Source organism: Desmodus rotundus, chromosome 5 (genome assembly GCF_022682495.2).
Source record: "Desmodus rotundus isolate HL8 chromosome 5, HLdesRot8A.1, whole genome shotgun sequence".
In the NCBI taxonomy this organism is placed as follows: Eukaryota; Metazoa; Chordata; class Mammalia; order Chiroptera; family Phyllostomidae; genus Desmodus; species Desmodus rotundus.
In genome coordinates, this window is record NC_071391.1 from 75,692,424 (window position 1) to 75,711,022 (window position 18,599).

General features: G+C 37.2%; 1 protein-coding gene across 6 annotated transcripts; it reads right to left on the minus strand.

The window, feature by feature from the left end:
* Positions 1-854: 854 nt before the first annotated feature.
* Positions 855-17,768, minus strand: LOC112314306 (caspase-13). 6 transcript variants are annotated; one of them, XM_024570848.3, is made up of 10 exons: positions 17,613-17,768; positions 12,862-13,116; positions 10,522-10,581; positions 9,376-9,476; positions 8,585-8,758; positions 7,154-7,388; positions 5,950-6,093; positions 4,684-4,793; positions 3,435-3,538; positions 855-959 (listed from the first exon to the last, which is right to left on the minus strand). In XM_024570848.3, exons 1-9 carry the CDS (start codon positions 17,692-17,694, stop codon positions 3,440-3,442), a joined length of 1,260 nt encoding a protein of 419 aa, XP_024426616.3. In that variant the 5' UTR covers positions 17,695-17,768; the 3' UTR covers positions 855-959; positions 3,435-3,439. The 6 variants fall into 6 exon arrangements, with proteins under 6 accessions (XP_024426616.3, XP_045060037.2, XP_045060036.2 ...); XM_045204102.2 differs by having other exon boundaries at positions 12,862-13,113; positions 17,613-17,710; XM_045204101.2 differs by having other exon boundaries at positions 12,862-13,143; positions 17,613-17,634.
* Positions 17,769-18,599: the final 831 nt, after the last annotated feature.

Sequence of the window (18,599 nt, forward strand, 5' to 3'; positions counted from 1 at the left end):
TCTGTACCACTGTAGACCGTGGGGTTGATGAGTACACTGGCGAGGAGCTGACCATTTTACAGTTCTGGTCTTCCATATCAGCACCATCTCCTTTCATTCTGTTGCTGAGGCAAGTCCTGGCCAGTCTTTTCACTCAGTGAAATGCCGATCTTATATGAGCCATAAGCTACAAAATCCAGTTAGCTTCCTCTATTTCATTTCCATTCACAGACCATTTTAATGGAAATTTGGAGAGGGGGGTTGGAGAAAGTGAGGAAAAGAAGGAAAAAAAGGACAAACTCATGGGCATAGACAACATTGTGAGGGTTATGGGGGAAAAGAGGGTAGCTGAGGTAGAAGAGTGTATGAGGGAATAAATGGGGATGGATGGAGACTTGACTTGGCATGGTGAACACAGAATACAATGTATGGATGGTGTGTTGTGGAGTTGTGCACCTGTAATCTGTATAATTTTGTTAACCACAGTCATCCTAATAAATTCAATAAAAAAGGAATAAAAACAAAATTAACAAACAAAACAGAAACATACTCATGGATATAAGGAACAAACTGATTATTTACAGATGGAAGGGGAAGTGGATGGGTGGGTGAAAAATGTGAAGAGATTACGAAGTGCAAGTAGTAGTAACAAAACAGTCATGGAATGTAATGTACAGCACAGGGAATATAGTCAGTAACACTGATAAAGCATGCATGATGTCACATAGGAGCAAGACTCACCAGGGGAAATCACTTCACAAGTTATATAAATATCCAACGATTATACTATACACTGAAACTAAATATACTGAATGTCCACTACAATTGAAAAATATTTGTAAAAGAAACAAAAATCTAGAAAAAGGGACCCAAGACACAGTTTGTTTTGTTTTTATTTAAATACAAAAGATTAAATATTTGTGCCATTCTCAAAAAGGTGCTTCTGGAAGTTGTAATAGAGCTGGACTTCCTGTAATTTCCTGAAGAAGAAAAAAGAACAGAAGGTCAGTGTAGTATTTGGTTGGCCCAAAGTTTGTTTAGATTTTTTTTTGTCCACCAAATAAAAGACACATTTTTTATTTTCACCAGTATCTTTATTGATTTGGATATTTTGAGTATGTTGGCTATCTGCCATGTGAAATAACACTGATTATTCTCGATTAGTGTCTCAATTTGATCACTATGAACTTCACTGGTCTACTTGACTGTGGAGCATCATCCAGAGAGAAATCTCTAGCACAGAACTTCACAAACCGCTTTTGACACATCCAATCAGTCAGGGCACTTTCCCCATTCACTGCATAAATCATTTTTTGCATTTTTATATTTTTATCTTTCTTAAAATAATAAAGTGTACTATGTCAAAAGTGTTGTATATCCCTTCCATCAATATTACAACAGCTACCCAAATATTCACCAATTTTGATGTCTTTTAAGAAATTTTATTTATTTATTTATTTATTTATTTATTATTCAAGAGGGGAAGGGAGGGAAAAAGAGACAGAGAGAAACATCAGTGTGTGGTGTCCTCCTGCGTGCCCCAGACTGGGGACCTGTCCTGCAACCCAGGCATGTGCCCAAGACTGGGATTGAATCAGCGACTCTTATGTTCTTAGGCCGGCACTCAGTCCACTGAGCCACAACACTCAGGGCTGATAAGTATTTTTTTAAACATATGCTGATATGACAACTGTCACATATAATCTAACAAAATTGTTTCAAATGAAATTAAAGACAATTAAGTTACTAGAGCCAGCTGACTGGAGAAAACAAACAAACAAACTTTTTGGCCAATCTAATAACTCCCAGAAGCCTCAGTCCATCCCTTATGATGACTCTTTTTCATGTTCTTCCATGGGTTTTTACCTTGCCCTTGGCATCAAGCTCTGACCATTGCAGCATATTCATAAAAATTACTAAGGGTGATCTTTGGAAAACCTAATTAGATTATCTCATTCCTCTGGTAAAAGGGTTTCCTATCTCACTCAGGATAAAAATTATAGAACATTTACCATGAGATCACCAAGGCTCATGTGATTAGGCTTTTCACCATATTTCTCAATTTTTCTCTGCTATTTTCCCCACTCTCTTTCTCCTCCAGCCCACTATCTTTTGGCAGACGCTCAAAAATATAAGCACATATCTGCCTCGAGGATCTTTTACACACTAGTCCCTGCACTGGAGCGCTTTTACTGCGCAGAATCACAGGGTTCACTACCCACTCTTTCCACTCTGTTATGATTTCATCATTCTCCTACTCAAAGAAGCCTGTTCTGAATAATCTATTGTAGTACAAACAATGCCCATCTCTTTAATCTCCTTTATTTTTCTCCTTAGATGTGATCACTCTCTGGCACATATCGTTTTGTGTATTTAGAGTCTGTCTCCACTCACTATAGTATGAGCTTTCTGAGAGCAAGGACTCCATTGATTTTGTACACTGCATTATTCCCAGCCTCTAGAACTGAACTTGGATCCTAGTAAGTGCTTGATAAATATTAGTCAAGTAGCTCAATCCCTAAATGTGGTTCTATTGTATTAATTAGGCAATAAAAGCTACTCTGATGAAATATTTATGCAATTATCCAACCAGAGACACAGAAACCAGGGATAAGGGATGGTGAAAAAATATTTAAAATACTGACATAAACTTTACTATATAATTGTAATTATGTGGCTGAGAGAGAAACAATATACTTATTATACATATAATTATTATACAGTGTGGTATGAAGCAGTTGTGAGTAAAGTAATTGTTGGGTTTAAACTTGATGGGCCGATTTTAAATATTTGCCAAAAAAAATGTGTAAGTGTTAACATGGTACTTACAGGGGGTTCTAAGCAGTAACTAAGAATCTGAGAGCATACTCTGAATGTTCTGTGATGTATACTGTAAGAAAAATCAGAGCACCAGAATCGGCATCAGCACACAGCCCAGAATACGTTTTAAACTGTCTGGTAATGGAAGCTCAATGTCAGTAATGTGGTAACTCAAAGTCAGCGCCTCTGGTTTTAGCATTTATCAGGATCTGAGGCAAGTTTGGTAACTCAGTGTCTGTGACTGCGTGTGTGTGTGGGGGGGGGGGGGAGAGAGAAGGGGGGAGAAGGAAGTATAATGATGGAAGCATGATTATACTTTTGTTTTAGTAATTGCTACCCTGTGTTCTTCATTGTTTATTCCTTTCTGCCTTCATCAAGCTTATCTCCTTGAGGGACTGACAGATTGATTAATTGATTGTGGAAATGGAGGAGGATCCAGATGGGTATGTGTAGAATGACAAAAAATCTAATTGCCAAACTATATCAACAAGTAACGCTAATTTGACCACGCAAGCAATTGGCTATCTTCTGTCATTGGACATCACTACCAATACTCTCTCATTTAATTCACCTGCCAACACCTCTAACAGGCACTATTTTCAGTTAGCAGGACTGCCAACAACTCTGATACTTACTATTTTCAATTGCCAGGAAACAGGTAGAAATATCTTGTCATGGATAATCGTTCAATGGTGGGCATCTGGGCTTTAACATCTGGGTTTTCAAATGACCGTTGTACCTATAAGGAAAAGGAGTCTGTAGATGAAGCAGGACTCTGAGCCACTCTCAGAGAACATTTTGCACCATGAGCCAACAAATTCTGGGAATGAAAGGTGCTACTAGGGTTGATGGGAGCAAGGCCACGGGTATTCTTGTGTCCAGCCACTGCCACCCTACCTTTAGAAGTAATTCCCCAGGTTAGCATACCCTCGATCTCAGAACAAATGCCTCGTGTCTAATCCAAGGCCTTTCTATCTGCATTTCTTCTCTATTTCTTTTCCGTCTCTATTCTATATACCTGAACTGCCTCTCAAATATCCTCTCCCTTCAACCTCCAAGGCTACATCATCAGTATGATGAGGCACAAACCCTGACTTTTGATCTTAAAACCTGAACACAACAACTTTCACATCCCCACCACCATATTGAACTCTGAAGCTTTGTTTTTGTTTTTCTTTTTTTTTGCCATGGGCTGATCTATGAGGTCTTACTTCTAATATTCTCCCAGCAATGTCCTTGAGATTACAATGTCTAATTCCTACTCATCCAACGGGACTCAAGGGCTCGAGTTTCCATTCACAGAGTTTCCACTGTGACTCACATAACAATGTGATCTTCTCCATTCTAATGAAGGTGTGTTCCTCTTTCCCATAGGACTGGACTGTTCACTACAGTTTTGAATTTAGGATTAACACAGCCACACTTTCTCACATTCTTACTAGCAGTACATTTCTTGCTAAAGAAGAAGGAGGGGGGAGCATCTGCTCATTTATTCATGCCTTGCTGTGAATGAATATTATTTCCTGTGTGCCAACATGGTGAGGTGTTGAGCAAATTCCTGCCTTCACGAGGTTTGCATTCAAGTGAGTGATTACAGGTAAAAAACAAACTATATGTACACCAAATGAGTGGTGGTCAGCACTGGGGGAGGGGATAACAAATTAGGAGGCAGCAGGGAATAAGGCTTATTCTGATCTGGGAAAGAAATATAACTTCCTTTCTGGATTACTCCATTCAAAGAATGTCTTCTTTATTTTCTTTCAGTGCCCGAGAACTTCTTTCTTACGGATTCCCTGACAAAATCAGTCATTGTAACTTGAATTAAGAATAAGAATAAGACTTCCTGAAAAAAAAAGAGTGACTAGAAGAGAATAAGAAGGTTACCTTCCGAAATACTTCCTCAAGGTGACAGCACCAAGAATATTTCTGAAAGCATGTGATTAGTTGTGAAATGAAGAATGAACCCTTTTTGATGTCTCTCCAGGATACATTATCTATGAAAAAAAAGGAGTGGTAAGTCTTTGGCTGTGGCCTCAACTTCTTTTCTTATTACATTTTTTTTTGTTTTGTTTTATGGGTACGTCCTTTGGGCATAGCTTGGAAATTACCTTGACGTGTTTAAGGGAAACACTTATGTATCTACATTAACTCATTTACAGCAAAGTGGAAAAAACTGGCAGAGATTAACTGAAGGGCTAGATGGTCAGAATTGCATGGTGACTGCATTATATTCTAGGAACTGACACTGACTTTGTGCCTCGTGTTCATTCACTTGATTTCAAAGGTTTCAGATATAACTGGAATTACTGCTTCTACTGTGGAAAGAATAGACACTCAGAAGGGATACAGGATTTTCCACGTTCATGCAATAAAGAAGGAAAATTTGGCACCTGGCTCCAAGGGTGGTTACAGAGTAAAAACCATACTGTCTCTCAGAGTGTAACAAACAAGGTAAATGAACAAATCCAAAGGAAACTTTTTAAGAGGAGACAATAGTTTAGGACATAGATTGTGGTGATGGAGTCACGGATCTGTACTTACATCCAATTCATTATGTTACATACGTTAAGTGTATAATGTATTTTTGTATGTTAGTTAAAACTCTATGCAGTGGTTTAAAACATAGTTAAAACAGAAGTTTTCAAATCAGAGACATTCCAATGTAAGGCTTCCTAAGAAGACTACCTAGAGGTCAAGGACTAAACCCTGACCCCCTACTATTAGGCTTCATTAGTCCCACAGTGTCATTTTCTACATCTTTTAAAGGACACTCACACCCTTCTGAGGCAGGCAATGACACTCTAACTAGCATCAAATGGGAAATATGGAGAAAGGGCCAGAGCAGAAAACTGACTCATTCGTTTGTTTTTAAATGGTGGATGGTCAACTGGACTGGTTGTATTAGGTGGTTCTAATGATTGGTGTGTCTCAGCTTATAAAGTGCAGCACTTCAAATGCAAGTATAATTTTAAGAAGAGGAAACTATATAGAATCTTTGTATCCATAAAATAATGAGATAAATGTAAATGACTTTGGCAACATTCAAAGTGTGCCTTACATCATTGCTGCATAGCGCCTATCAATATTCTAGAATCACTCAGGGGTGGCCTCAGGCCCACAAATCCTTGTGTGCAGCTGAAAGACACATACGTGGGGTTGAGGAGCAGAAAGCAATGAAGTCCTTCTCCACGTGGGCTCTGTGAACAGCATCCTCCTCCAGGTCCTCACATGGCTGTGCAGAGCTGTCTGCCAAGACTGCTGGAGAGTCACTGACCCACAATACCCCGCGATTTGCTGGAGAGACAACAACTCTGTAAACACTGTGCCTCCCTCAGTTTGAGTGTCACAATTGCGCACCTCGTTCCCTTTGAATGTTTCTTCTTTCCCTGGCCGGGTACCTCAGTGCTTAGAGAGTCATCCCAGTGGGACAAGGTTGCAGGTTCCACCACGGTCAGGGCACATGCAGGAACCAACCAATGAATGCATCCATAAGGGAAAAAGAAATTCAGTGTTTCTCTTCCTCCCTCTCCTTCTCTCTCAAATGAACAAATTTTAAAAAGTGAGTAACAGTGAATAAATGTTAATTCTCACCACTTTGATACTCACACAGCAAACACATACACACACTAAACTCCCCCCCACAAGCACATAACTTGGCCTCTCTCTAATGTCTGTGATCAATGTGCCAGTTAACAGCAATAGCATCGTGTGTGTTAAGAGTGACAGTAACATAAACCTGAAAGAACCTGTTTTCTCAGAAGAGCAAAGGAGTTGAAGCCTTATGTGCATAATTTCACAGCATAGTTACCATGTTTCCCTAAGGTATTTTTGGTTTTTTCCTAAACATGGCTCCAAAAACCTAAGAGATGACAGGAAGTTGGAAAAAAGAGAGACAAATAAAACTTTGAGAGCAATGCCAAGTACCCTCAGTTCCCTACTCAGTTCCCTTTCAATATTGCATGAGGTAGAAAGGGGTGCTGCTCCTACAGAATAGCTCCACTTTCTCATGAAATTCTTCTCAAGCCAGAGAATGTCAGAATGCCGGTAAAATATTTACAAATAAAGTTGTTATTAAAATGATTTCATTCCAAGGGTTAAATATTTTTGCTCAACTTTGATTTAGGAATTCTGAAGACCTCCTTCATCCCTTTCCTTGGATTAAACTAAATTGATATTTCTCAGCTGAAAAGATAATATCTCATGACCTCAACCCCTTAACTGGAGTTTCCCAAGAATTCAATTCACTTTATTTGCACTGAATGGGGACTAACATTGTTTCCCCTAAGATGAAAACATACATCACAGTCCTCAGCAAACAATTCAGGAACTTGGGATTCTCCCTGTCAGAACTCACCACCTCTGCAGGCCTGGACGATGATGACCTTCGGTTTGTCCTTTAGACTGAGGCAGTGGCAGTTGTTGAACATCCGAAAGATGGTGTCATAAGGCAGCACATCTGGGTTTTCAGCTCTGTGCGTAGTGCCACAAATTCCTGCCAGGATGCCATGGGACATGAGCACCAAGAATGTGCTGTCTGAAGACTTGTGCTCTGGGCGGGCAGCAAATGCCTCCAGCACTGCCTCCATCTCCTGAAAAAGCCCAGTATGTCTTACTTTAATAGGCAAGCATTAACATTAATCTGACCTCCTATTTATCATGAGCAGTACAAGAAGTTTATAATGTTCCTACCACTGTGTCTTCACTTAGTGTTTGCTCAATAATAGCTGTTTACCTTTTCTTTCTATAATGGAGCAGTGGATTCAACTGTCCATTCCTGCTAACATTATTTGAGCTGTCCTCTTGATATTTTTCAAATTTGCTTATTTTCACTTACGTACCTTTTTTTTTCTCTTTCTGCCTTTTGTCTCATTACTTAATAAGAGTCTTTTGTCATATAGCTATCATACCACTTCCCTTCAAAACCTTCCTCTCTGTACGAAGAATAAAATCAAAGTTCTGACATAGGTATACTTCCTCCTTCTTGTCTCCTTCCTCCTGTACAGTGTGCCACTGGTCTTCCTTTGTTTTCTTTTCCCAGTTTTATATTTTGTTTAGACTCTTCATTTATAGTTATCTTTCCTGGAACATATTTTATTCACATATTTTCAAGCTTGTGTTGTTACTACAAGTCTGTCATCTGTCAGCTGCTCCATTGTCTCCTAACAAGACTTTTCTTAACCAATCTGTTGAAACCAGTACTACTCAGTCACCTTTTTGCTCTCATGTTTTCCTTTCTTCTTTTTCTCTTTTATTTTTTTTCACTCTTAGAGGGAGATGTGTAGACATACCAAATCTCTGAAATTTTCTGTTTTTCTTTTAGTTGGATTGGATCACCGCCAGTAAACATAATTCAGTGGAGCTTGGAACTTCCTGCTTTAGACACAGACTACCCTCAGTGCCAGGAATAGGCCTTGGGACAAAGTCAGGACTGAGTAGTTTTCATGGTGAGTACATATCTACTAAACATTTATAAGTTAAATTTTCTGAGAATATTGGATCTATATCTCAATCATCTCTCTTTAGAACTAAGAATTTTATGAGTACACAGGCCTATCACTTCTGTGTCTTTTTGTAGAACTGAGAATATTTGGAGCTCAAAAAAGACAGATTTCACCTGTATAATTTCATTTTATACACTCATACACACCTGCATACACACACATACACAGCATGTGGCCAAGGGTTCCTAAAGTGTTTGGCTACTTTATTATAAAGTTTTGGTAGGAGGAGGATGTGTATTGAATATGTAATATGTACAAGTTTGGGGTGGGTCAGGGGCCCTTACCTTGGCTGTGAGATTCTCTTCCACTTCCACACTGTAGCCAAGGCCCTCAAGCAGCCCCCTCATCCCTGTGATGTCAAGCTCAGCCCCTTCCCTCCGAGGAAGATGATCAAACTCTCTGTTGCATATGATGAGAGCTAGACGAGTGCGGTCCTTTCTCTCCTTTATTGGATAGATCTGCAGGAAATGGATATGCAGTGACTTTAATTTACCTAAATCTCTCTTTTTAAAAAATTTTATTGTTGTTTCAGTATAGTTGTCTGCATTTTCCACCCATGAGTCTCCCCACTCCAGTCACTCCACCCCCCTCCCAACAATTTCTACCCTTTCTCCTCTATCCTATTCACCTAGACAAGTCATTCTTATTCTTCAAGGTTCAGATCAAATTTCATAAAAGCCAGGAAACATTTGCAATTAGCTCAGGCTTTAATTATATTTTTTAAAACATGTTTCATGTCTAAGCTTTTCAAGTAGTATGGAAATAATAACTACTTAGTCATGCTATCTTATACTCATAAATATTTTTATTTTGTCACTGTGACTTAATTATAATAACTCTCAAATAAGTATGAGAACAAAAAAACATACTGAGAGACCTGTATCTTATCATGAGATTGAAAGAAAATTGGAATTTGTGTGAGGCTACACTATGTCCTCCTTGCTCAAAGCATCTAAGAAAGAGATTACCACTGTCTGCACCTCACCTCTCTGCCATTTGTGCTCTAAGAGATTGTGTATTCAGTGAAGGCAATTGTTTCTCTCTCTCTCTCTAGTGTATGTACAGAACACAGTACCTCTCCAGCCCTTTCTTTACACAGTTTCAGGAATTGTTCACGAGGACAAAGCTTGAGGGTATCTGTAGATTCTTCTGCTGGCTCAGCTGGTCCAGCCATGTCTGTGGGATCCAAAGGGTACACCACATGACATCACATGACAGAAATTTGAACATCTGCATCTGTGAACCAAGTATCACTTAAGGATAGTGGCAGTGAAGGTAAATCCTGAGAAGTATTTTAACATATTAATGTAGGAATTATAATTGTATCCAACTAACCTCTAGTATGAAGAGAGGTATGGTGAGTGGGAAAGAAGGGGGGGATCCTTGGTAACAGACCCGCCCAAAAATATAATAACAAATTCTGATTATTATGAAGAAAACACCTTGATGATTTGGGCCAAATTTAGCCTTTTTTATGTTCATCAAAACAGTTTGAGTTTAGCAACATTTTACTCTAGAAATCTCATGTATCTAAGTGAACGTTTTCTTGTCAATGAGCAAGAGTATATTTAGTAAATATATATCAGAATGCTATCCATTAGAAATACAATTGAGTCACATGTGCAATGAAAATATTTCTAATGTCACATTAAAAAGTACAAATAAACAGCTAAAATTAATTTTAACAACATTCTATTTAACGCAATATATCAAAGCTATTATTTCAACATGTGTCACTACCCACAATTCAAGCACTACTTGTTACAATGTGGCTAGTAGCTATCACACTGCATGGTATGCCATCCTGAGTCTACTCCTAATTTACAGAGAACAGACACACACATACTTAATAGCATCCTGAGTCCTGTACCATCCCGATATTATTTTTCTCTGCAACCTCAGCCTGAATCCTTAACTTTTCCACAGGAATTGAGCTTCTACGATTCTTTGTCAAGTTGTGAAGTCAGCTCTTTCAAGGAGAAGTTCTGTATAGCAACCAGAGTGCGGATCCCACAGCCAGTGGGACAGCATTTTGGTCAGAGATTCTAATGTGCACTGTATGTCCTTGCCTCCAAAATGCTGAACTGCCAGCATTAACTTTTCAACCCATGTTTTAAAATGTGAGGTAATAACTCCTCCCAGTTAGAAAAGTTTTTTTTGTTGTTGTTGTTCTGACTCACCCTGGCCTAATCTTTAAGAGAAATGAAATATTACCCAATACCTTTTGGCAGCATTTGACTGAGATTTTGCAAAAGACTGGAAAAGTCCAGAGCACTCCCCTCTGTGAGGAAGGAAGAAGAATTAATAAACTAGAAGAGAGGTTTACTGTGATTTTATTAGCAAGATTTTTGTCCATGATAAGAATAAACCTTGATGTTTAGTTATATGAACCAACCAAATCAATTTCTGATTTCATTGTATATAAAGGAAAAAGGTAATATTGTTCTGTATAAAATTTTCAGTTTTTATATTTTATATTACCTTTACTCATTTATTTTCATTATTTTTCATAATATTTTTGACAAATGTCTTTCTAAAATATACTTTAAAAACTTAAGCTCAAGAGATGCAGCAAATCGTAAGTCTTTAAGAAAACCAATCTTTCTGAACTTTTTTAAATAGATTAAACAGTGACACATTCTCATTCCCATTGCAATATATTTTGTCAATATAAAGACCCCCTGGTTCCGGAGACATGTCAAAGGATATGTCCCTCATAAAACCTCCTGTTTTTCCCGTTTATTTACAAGTTTGGTGAACTCTGTAACTTAAGAAATGTCGTCTACTAATGATTGTTATGTGTCATAGATCTAGTGTTGGCAGTTAAAAGTGAGAATCATTATTTCTATGTTGCATCTAAAAGTATATTTAGTAAGAAAACAATTCTCTATGACATATGCTGTCATTACAACATATAAACATTGCAGTGCAGCCTGCTGTACAAAAGTTTTTAGTAGATGTCAGTGAGGCAGAAAGAAATGGGAGAATTAGGAGTTTAGATAAAACTTTTAATATCTCAGTCTTATCTGTTACCTAATGAAATACTCCGAAATCGCCTTCAATTAATATGAAAAGGAAGAGATCAGCTCCAGATTAGACAAAGCCATCTCCTTTGGTGTGTCAAAAATTTACAGATATTTTAACATTCTCTGGCTTTGTATCTGAGTACTTATCTCTTTGATGGAATAACAGTACTTGACAGTACTTGGCACCATATATATTTACATAAAACCTGGCAGGGCCTATGTCTCCTTCCTGCCTACCACTGTCTCTGCTGATGCAGTGGTTTTCCTCAGTTTGGTTTAATGCTCATTGGGGGAACTAAAATTATTCTGAAGTTTCAATTACTTCAATTCTGATTCCCAATTGCGGGTCTCTTATTTGTAAACAAAATCAAAATTGTCCCCATCCTATCCCAGATTGAAGAGAAAATAATACACCTGCAGAAGGTCCAGTATAAATATTAATACAAATGCAGTTTGGCCACAATCTTGGGCATCTATCAGACACACATGTCGCTCCTGCTGGTGGGAATTTCCCTTCTACCTAGCGAAGGGCTAATTAAAAAAGTTATGTGTTCCAGTGAGGGCTGTATAATGTATGTAGCTTTTTGTTTATTTAGTATTATTGATAAATTCCAGTATTCAGGGTTGAGATTTCAGGTTAAACTCTGTAGCATACAGTAGATTCTTTAACTGGCAAACTTGGGCTTGAGGATGTATAAGTTCTAGTAATATTCATAATTCAATGTAGGTCAAAGGTTTTGAAATATTTTAATATCTTAGACACTGTGTAGGTGGTCCCCTGGTCATATTTCATAGCTCACAGAAATGAGTTAAGCACTAGAAAGTTCTAAATATTACAAACCAAATAATAATTATGTAACTAATTAATGTATATTCTCAGTTTTTCTATTCATCTAATATTTATTTTGTGCCTGCTTTGTGTCTGACACTCATCTAATAGCTATTATTCACAGGCAAAGAAAACAGTTGTACTCTAGATTAAGAAAATTGGTGGGTTATAGTTTTAATGAGATAGAAAGGGGATAGAAGTGGAATACATTTGATGGGGGGGTATCAAGTGTGTCATTTCAGATATCTCAGTTTTTGAAGCCAGGGGAGTATTTAAATGGAATGTTGAATATGCAGCTAGAGCTAACCACATCTGGAGATCGGAGAAGGGTGGTAGATGAGAGCTCAAATCTTAGGAGTCATCAGCATGTTCCTACCACTATGATCCTAGCCTTACAAACCCCGTGGAGTTACTGAAATTTCCACATGTCAAAGATGCTGAGACTGATGTTCACAGTGTTCAAAATGTCTCTACAATAAGCTATTTCCATGAGTAACTTAAACACAAAGGTTAAGCTTCTTAGGTGATTGGAAATAGAATCCCTTCTCACAAAAGCCAAGTAGCCCATAAAATAACAATGATAGGGCTAATGAAAGTAACGTTTTAGCCATTTAAGGACGGGAGCATTGAGGACACTGGAGAGGCATTGGAGCTAAACACATTGAGGAAAATTTGGGATATTTTTTGTAAATGACTCCATGCTTACCTTTTGTGCCAGGGGAAAGATTTTCTGGGTTAAGGAAGGTTTGGAGAAGGATTTGACCTGCTTCATCACGTTTTTGTCGCACAACGTCCGCTAGGACCCAGGCCTTGTCTCTAGGTTTGGCATCATAAAATTTTTTCTTTTCAGTTTCCTCCAATTTGAGAATATTTGTTTTCACCAAGCCATCCAAAAATCCGGTTAAGATTTCTTTACCGACAGATTCCAAAGCCTTAAGTGTGTGTTTGTTGTGTCTGTCTTCTGTGAGAAACACAAAGACTCCTTCAACTGAGGGTAAAATTTAAAGGGTTTTGCCCTAAATATAAGGCTCCCTGTAATGTGAGATATTCCTGAAATACCTTCTGATTATTTCCCCATTTCCCCAGCAGAGTACATACTATTTCATTACACCTCTGGAATTCTCTCGGTGCATCAAATACATACTCTGTGTTTGGGCTTTGTTTAGTGATTTGTTGGCACTTAAGATTTTTTCATACCTTCTCATCTCCTTTCTGTGACATCGGGCCTAATGTCATCCACTCTTCTTATATTTATCTCTATTTTTCTCCTTCTCATAGTGATGACAATGATCTACCTGAAATGTACGCTCCAAGAAAAGCCCATGCACTTGACTATACTGTACACTTTTCCCACTATACCAGTGGTTTTCAATAGATGTGCCTCAGGAATTTTTAAAACATTCAATACCTGACTATTTAGTCAGGGGTACTGATCTCTTTTCCTTTAGATTGTCAATTAAAAAAAAATGATGATTGGTGGGGCAGAGGAGAGTGGGGGGGGAAATGGAGACAACTATATTTGAACAATGATAAAAAAATAAAATAAAATAAATTAAAACATGACATCAGCCAACACAACAATAGCCATACCTAATTTTTGTCACATTGGCAAAAAATATATATTTTTGGGGTGTGCCACAGAATTTTAGTAATTGGTTTATGTGTGCCGTGAGTAGAAAGACATTGAAAATCACTACACTAGGCAATAGGACCTATTCTTTCCTCTGTATTTAGTTTTCTTGGTGATAGCACTGTGCTTTTGAATGTACATTTTTGTATTCACATCTTTTACTCACATCTTTGTGCTTAAAAACTCAAAAAACACACCTAAGATTGCTGAACACATGAATTAATGAATAAGTGAGTGAGTGCATCCAGGGTCCTAACACTTTAATATCTTGTCTCAATCAAAATTCAGAGTTGAAAATAATCTGATGACTAATTTTTCAATTGGTAGATTAATTTGATACCAGTTTAATTTATTAGTCTAGAATAATTTGCATTTTTATAAAGGAATATAAGAGTCAAAGTAATAAATCTTTTTTTAATACCAGAAGTATGATTTGGACATATATATGCGAAGGCAAGATATGTCATCAATTCTCAATTAATTCTAAGGTAATTATCCAGTCCATCTAGATATAAGAATAGGCTTGGCACAGAATGACACTTCCTAAAGAAAATGTGCCAGGATATTGAACAAGAACTTGGGTCTAGAAACAACACCCTTGTTTTCCATGTTATCTTGAATTACTTTTTCAGTAAATGTTTTTTGGGCAATGATTATGATAAAGAAACAAGGAAGTTATGAAACATGAATTAAAAGTTACTTAAATTGATTAATAATAGCTAACATCTCTTGCATGCTTACAATGATTAAAAAAGAAATACATAAAAAGCAATGCAAATCATCATTATTTTTTCCAATTTCTTTACTAAATACAAATATAATATGCTATGTCCTCACAATAATCCAATGAGATTATTCCCCCCTATTATAGATCATTTACCCCAAATCACATGAATTGAGAATTCACATTCTGTTCTTACAACACAACTTCAGTAATAATAGTTAATATTCATTGATTTCCCACTGGTGTTAAGTGCTGTACACGAATCTTCTCTCTTAAACTTTACCAAAACTCCATGTAACTGGTATATTAATAACTTTATTGTATTGAAATGCAAACAGACACAGAGAAGTTAGTTAAGTTATGACCTAAATCATATGTAGAGTACATTGTGTATAGAGTAAGTGGGGAAAAGGCATTCAAACTCAAGGGTCAGATACCCCCCACTCTTAAGTCATCACACTACATCACATGATACTTGGTGAAGAGTTACTTAAAATAACACAGAATGCTGCAGGGACTAGAAGTCTGGGTAAGTTTCTGCACGTGAGGTCGCAAAGGCTTCTTGTAAAAGGTAGTAGAGACACTAAAATGCAATATAGTATACAGATGTTAGAACAGAGTTTGAAGAATTGCAAACAGCATGCAAGATCGTGTATGGAACATTTCGTCTTCCTGAGTTCTGGGTTTCAGTTTCACTTCTCTGTGCACTCATCAAAGTGGTATAGAGTGGACAGAACAAATGGCGTGGGGAAAAATAAGATGAACAGTGAAACCAAAGAGGTTTGGTCTTAGGTCTTCTTCTTGTTATCTATATATTCTCATAGCTTCATTTTTAATTACTCCCAAATTTAGATTCATCCCAGATGTAGATACCAAAATTGAGACTCGTATATCCATTTCTCAATATCCCACAAACTTGTTAAATTCACCCTTATAAAGTTGACCTGTTTGCTTTTTATTCACCTGTTTTGTTCCCTGTGCTAATAAATGATATCTAAACACCAAGTACATCAGACCAGTAAACATGGTAATAGTTAATATCTTCCTCTTTCTGAATAAGTTATATTCAGTCTCACATCAAATTGTATTGATTTTATGTGCTAAATATTTGTGGAATCTGATAACTTCTCTCCTTTCTAATTGTACATTATTCTATTTCAGGCCCACATTCCTCTTTTTAATTACTTCAGGAAGCTTATAAAGCTACTTTTGCCCCCTTCTGATCCATTCTTTGCATGAAGCATAGTTAGTGTTCTAAAAATCTAGATTTAATAATGAAATCTCTGAGCGTATTCTAGTTTAGGTAGTCTTATTTATTTATTCTCATCCTCTACAATTCTGCCCATCTTGTTCATTACATTTGAAACCTTGTGCCTTTCTTTTAGTTTCTAGGAAGCCCTTACTTAGGGATCTCTATGTGGGCAGTCTCCCACCCCCACCCTTTTTCTTGTTCCCCCTCTGCTCTATTTATCCTTTATAGATAAGATTAGATGTGACTTCTTCCAGGGAGTCCTACCTGATACTCCCAGACTAGACAAAGTATCAGAGGAATATGCTCCCAGTATACCTTGTTTCTCACTAGGCCAGCCATTTTTTTCTTGTAGTTAATGATTTAATAATGTCTAACCAAACTCAGTTGTTTATATTTGTTGGTCCATTTTACTTGTTTTCTTTTTTTAGTGCCTTTCAGTTTCTCACATTTATTATCCAATGATGCCCTCATTCCAACCTAATAATCTGTGAGGCTATCCTACCTGGCCAAAGATGCATCCATGAGTGTGTACTTAACTTACTACTCTCCAGCCAAGTGCTGGATTATGTCATGAAGCAAAGCAAAGAAAACAATCAATCCTTGTGTTTGGGAATTTAAGTTAAATGTTGTGAAATGGGTCATAAAACCTGGAAATAATTATAACAGGGAACAAAACAAAGAAATAAAGAAATAAAAAGCAAGGAAGTATGAGTAAGAGAAATACAAAAATTATAATTTTTTATGAAGCTGAAATCATCTTTTAGAGGGATTAATGAAACATAGATAAATATATTTAGAAAGGTAGGAAAATCTGTCTGAAAAGTTCAGACATTTTTTAAGAGGCAATAGGAAACCACTGTAGTTCCTGAGTAAGAACATTGTGTGCATAGATACGTAGAATGTGAGAACTAAAAGATAGCTAATTAATCATTTTTCCTAATAATTGTAATCTGGAAACAAATCTATGCTAGATCAATTATATAAGAATTATCTGTAGATATTTTAAAGGTTATAAATGTCTACAGTCTATTTAAGATTAAGAAATACAGGGTCAGTATAATCTGAATAAACTGAAATTTAACATATGACTACAGATTATTCAGATTTGCTGATCTAATTGAATCTCTTTCATTTCAGATGAGGAAAATGAAGCTAAGAATATGATATGACATGTTTGAATACTAGCTGCATAAAAGCTAATGATTCCATCTCGTTTGCTTTTTCAGCTTCTGGGTATAAAAAATACGACCTGAAATTAGTGCACAGGATGGATTGGAGGGTTATGTCCTGGAGAAAGGGAAACCAGTTAAAAAAAACTGTGGTAGAAATCCAGGAAAACTGCACTAAAGTCAATAGCACCAGAACTAGAGAGAAAGGAGGAAAAATAGAGTCACCTTAAAAGACCAAGTATGCAATTCAATATAGTCAATTGCAAAGAGGACAGAATCAAAAGGCTCACTTATGTGATTCTGGGAGCTGTGTTTATTACCTAAGTGACTAATTCAAAATCAACAGGAAGTGAGATCTCAGAGTGCATTTAGAACTTTCAGTTGTCTCATATACAAATAACTTATTCTATTTGTCTCTGCCCTCCCCTTCATTGCTATAAACTGAAAGAAAGCAATTAACTTTCCCTGGGTCTAAAATGTCTGGAAATCTTTCTTTTCTCCAGCCTTTCTAAGGCAATTTCCCCCAATGATTCAAGTTACATAGAACTAAGAGGGGGAAAGATTCAGCTTGCAGACCACAGGCTCTTTCCCTTTTGTTATTTCTGTTCACTGCAGAGCAATGAATAAAGTGTTTCCTAAGACCCAAGTCCCTGACCCTAAGTTGGAAAAGACCCCTACTCACCAGCCATAGGTAACAACAGCCTCAGTCCCTTCCTTCTGCTGTTAAGTGAGCCACAGGCTGAAAAATGAAAGCTACTGGGCATTTCCTTAGTGGAAGGGGCGGGGACATCTAATCACAGATTGGGCAACTGCTGCTTGGAATATCAGAGTTCACGTCCATCTGGAAGTCCCCAGTAGTCAACAAATGTGTTTACCAGCACTTTGGGGAGAAAAGCTTCCTCTTTTAGGAAGAAGAAAAATATGAATGACAAAACGTTTTTATATGGACTGGCACCTCTGACTTTTTTTCCTTCTTCTCCTTCTCTCACTTTATTTCCCCTACACTTCCTTCTCTCTGTTCTTTTTCTGATCTCTCAGTATTTCTTCTGAAGGAGTTTAAACTAACAGGTCTCATTTCACTTTCATATAAGAATTACCCAAATTAACTTCTGTTTCCTGTTTCAACTCTGCTGGCTTCATCCCCTCCCTGTCTTCCTGTCATTTTGAGTTTTTATGGATAAATTCTTAAGGAATCTTCATCTTCACTCCCCTCATGCATTTCTTTAAGTGCCTAAGCCTACCTTTACATTTAATTTTTACTGAAGGCGACTTCTCACTATGCTGTTTTGATATTCTCTGAATAGTGAGTGATAATAGAGGCAGTCTTAGGCTGTAGTAGAACAAATGCATAGCAATACAAAAATGATATGTCCAGAAGAATAGTTAGTGGGGAAAAAAAGACTGTGATATTCACCTTTGAAAGTCTTCAAAAGGCCAGAAATTCACCTTTACTCCTAATGGATTAGGATTAGAAAGAGCTCATAATTGCCAGTAAAAAGCTATTCCTTCAGTCCTTCCTAGTCTAACATTGCTCAGTGGAGTATTTCACCTCAAACGCATTACCACTGCATCAACAAGGACATTACTTGGTATATAACACATCCTAGTGCTTTCCATAGGATGTCATGTATTGTCAGCAAATTGTTTCGTGTTTGTTGACTATCTTGTC

What these genes read in the sequence shown, in the direction of transcription:
- LOC112314306 (XM_024570848.3), bottom strand. Translation starts at nt 17,694, where the DNA reads ATGCCCAGTAGCTTTCATTTTTCAGCCTGTGGCTCACTTAACAGCAGA. An exon ending in TCTTTCCCCTGGCACAAAAG is followed by an intron (nt 10,582 to 12,861) that starts GTAAGCATGGAG and finishes CCTTCCTCACAG; the next exon opens with AGGGGAGTGCTCTGGACTTT. An exon ending in CGTCCAGGCCTGCAGAGGTG is followed by an intron (nt 6,094 to 7,153) that starts GTGAGTTCTGAC and finishes TTGTCTCTCCAG; the next exon opens with CAAATCGCGGGGTATTGTGG.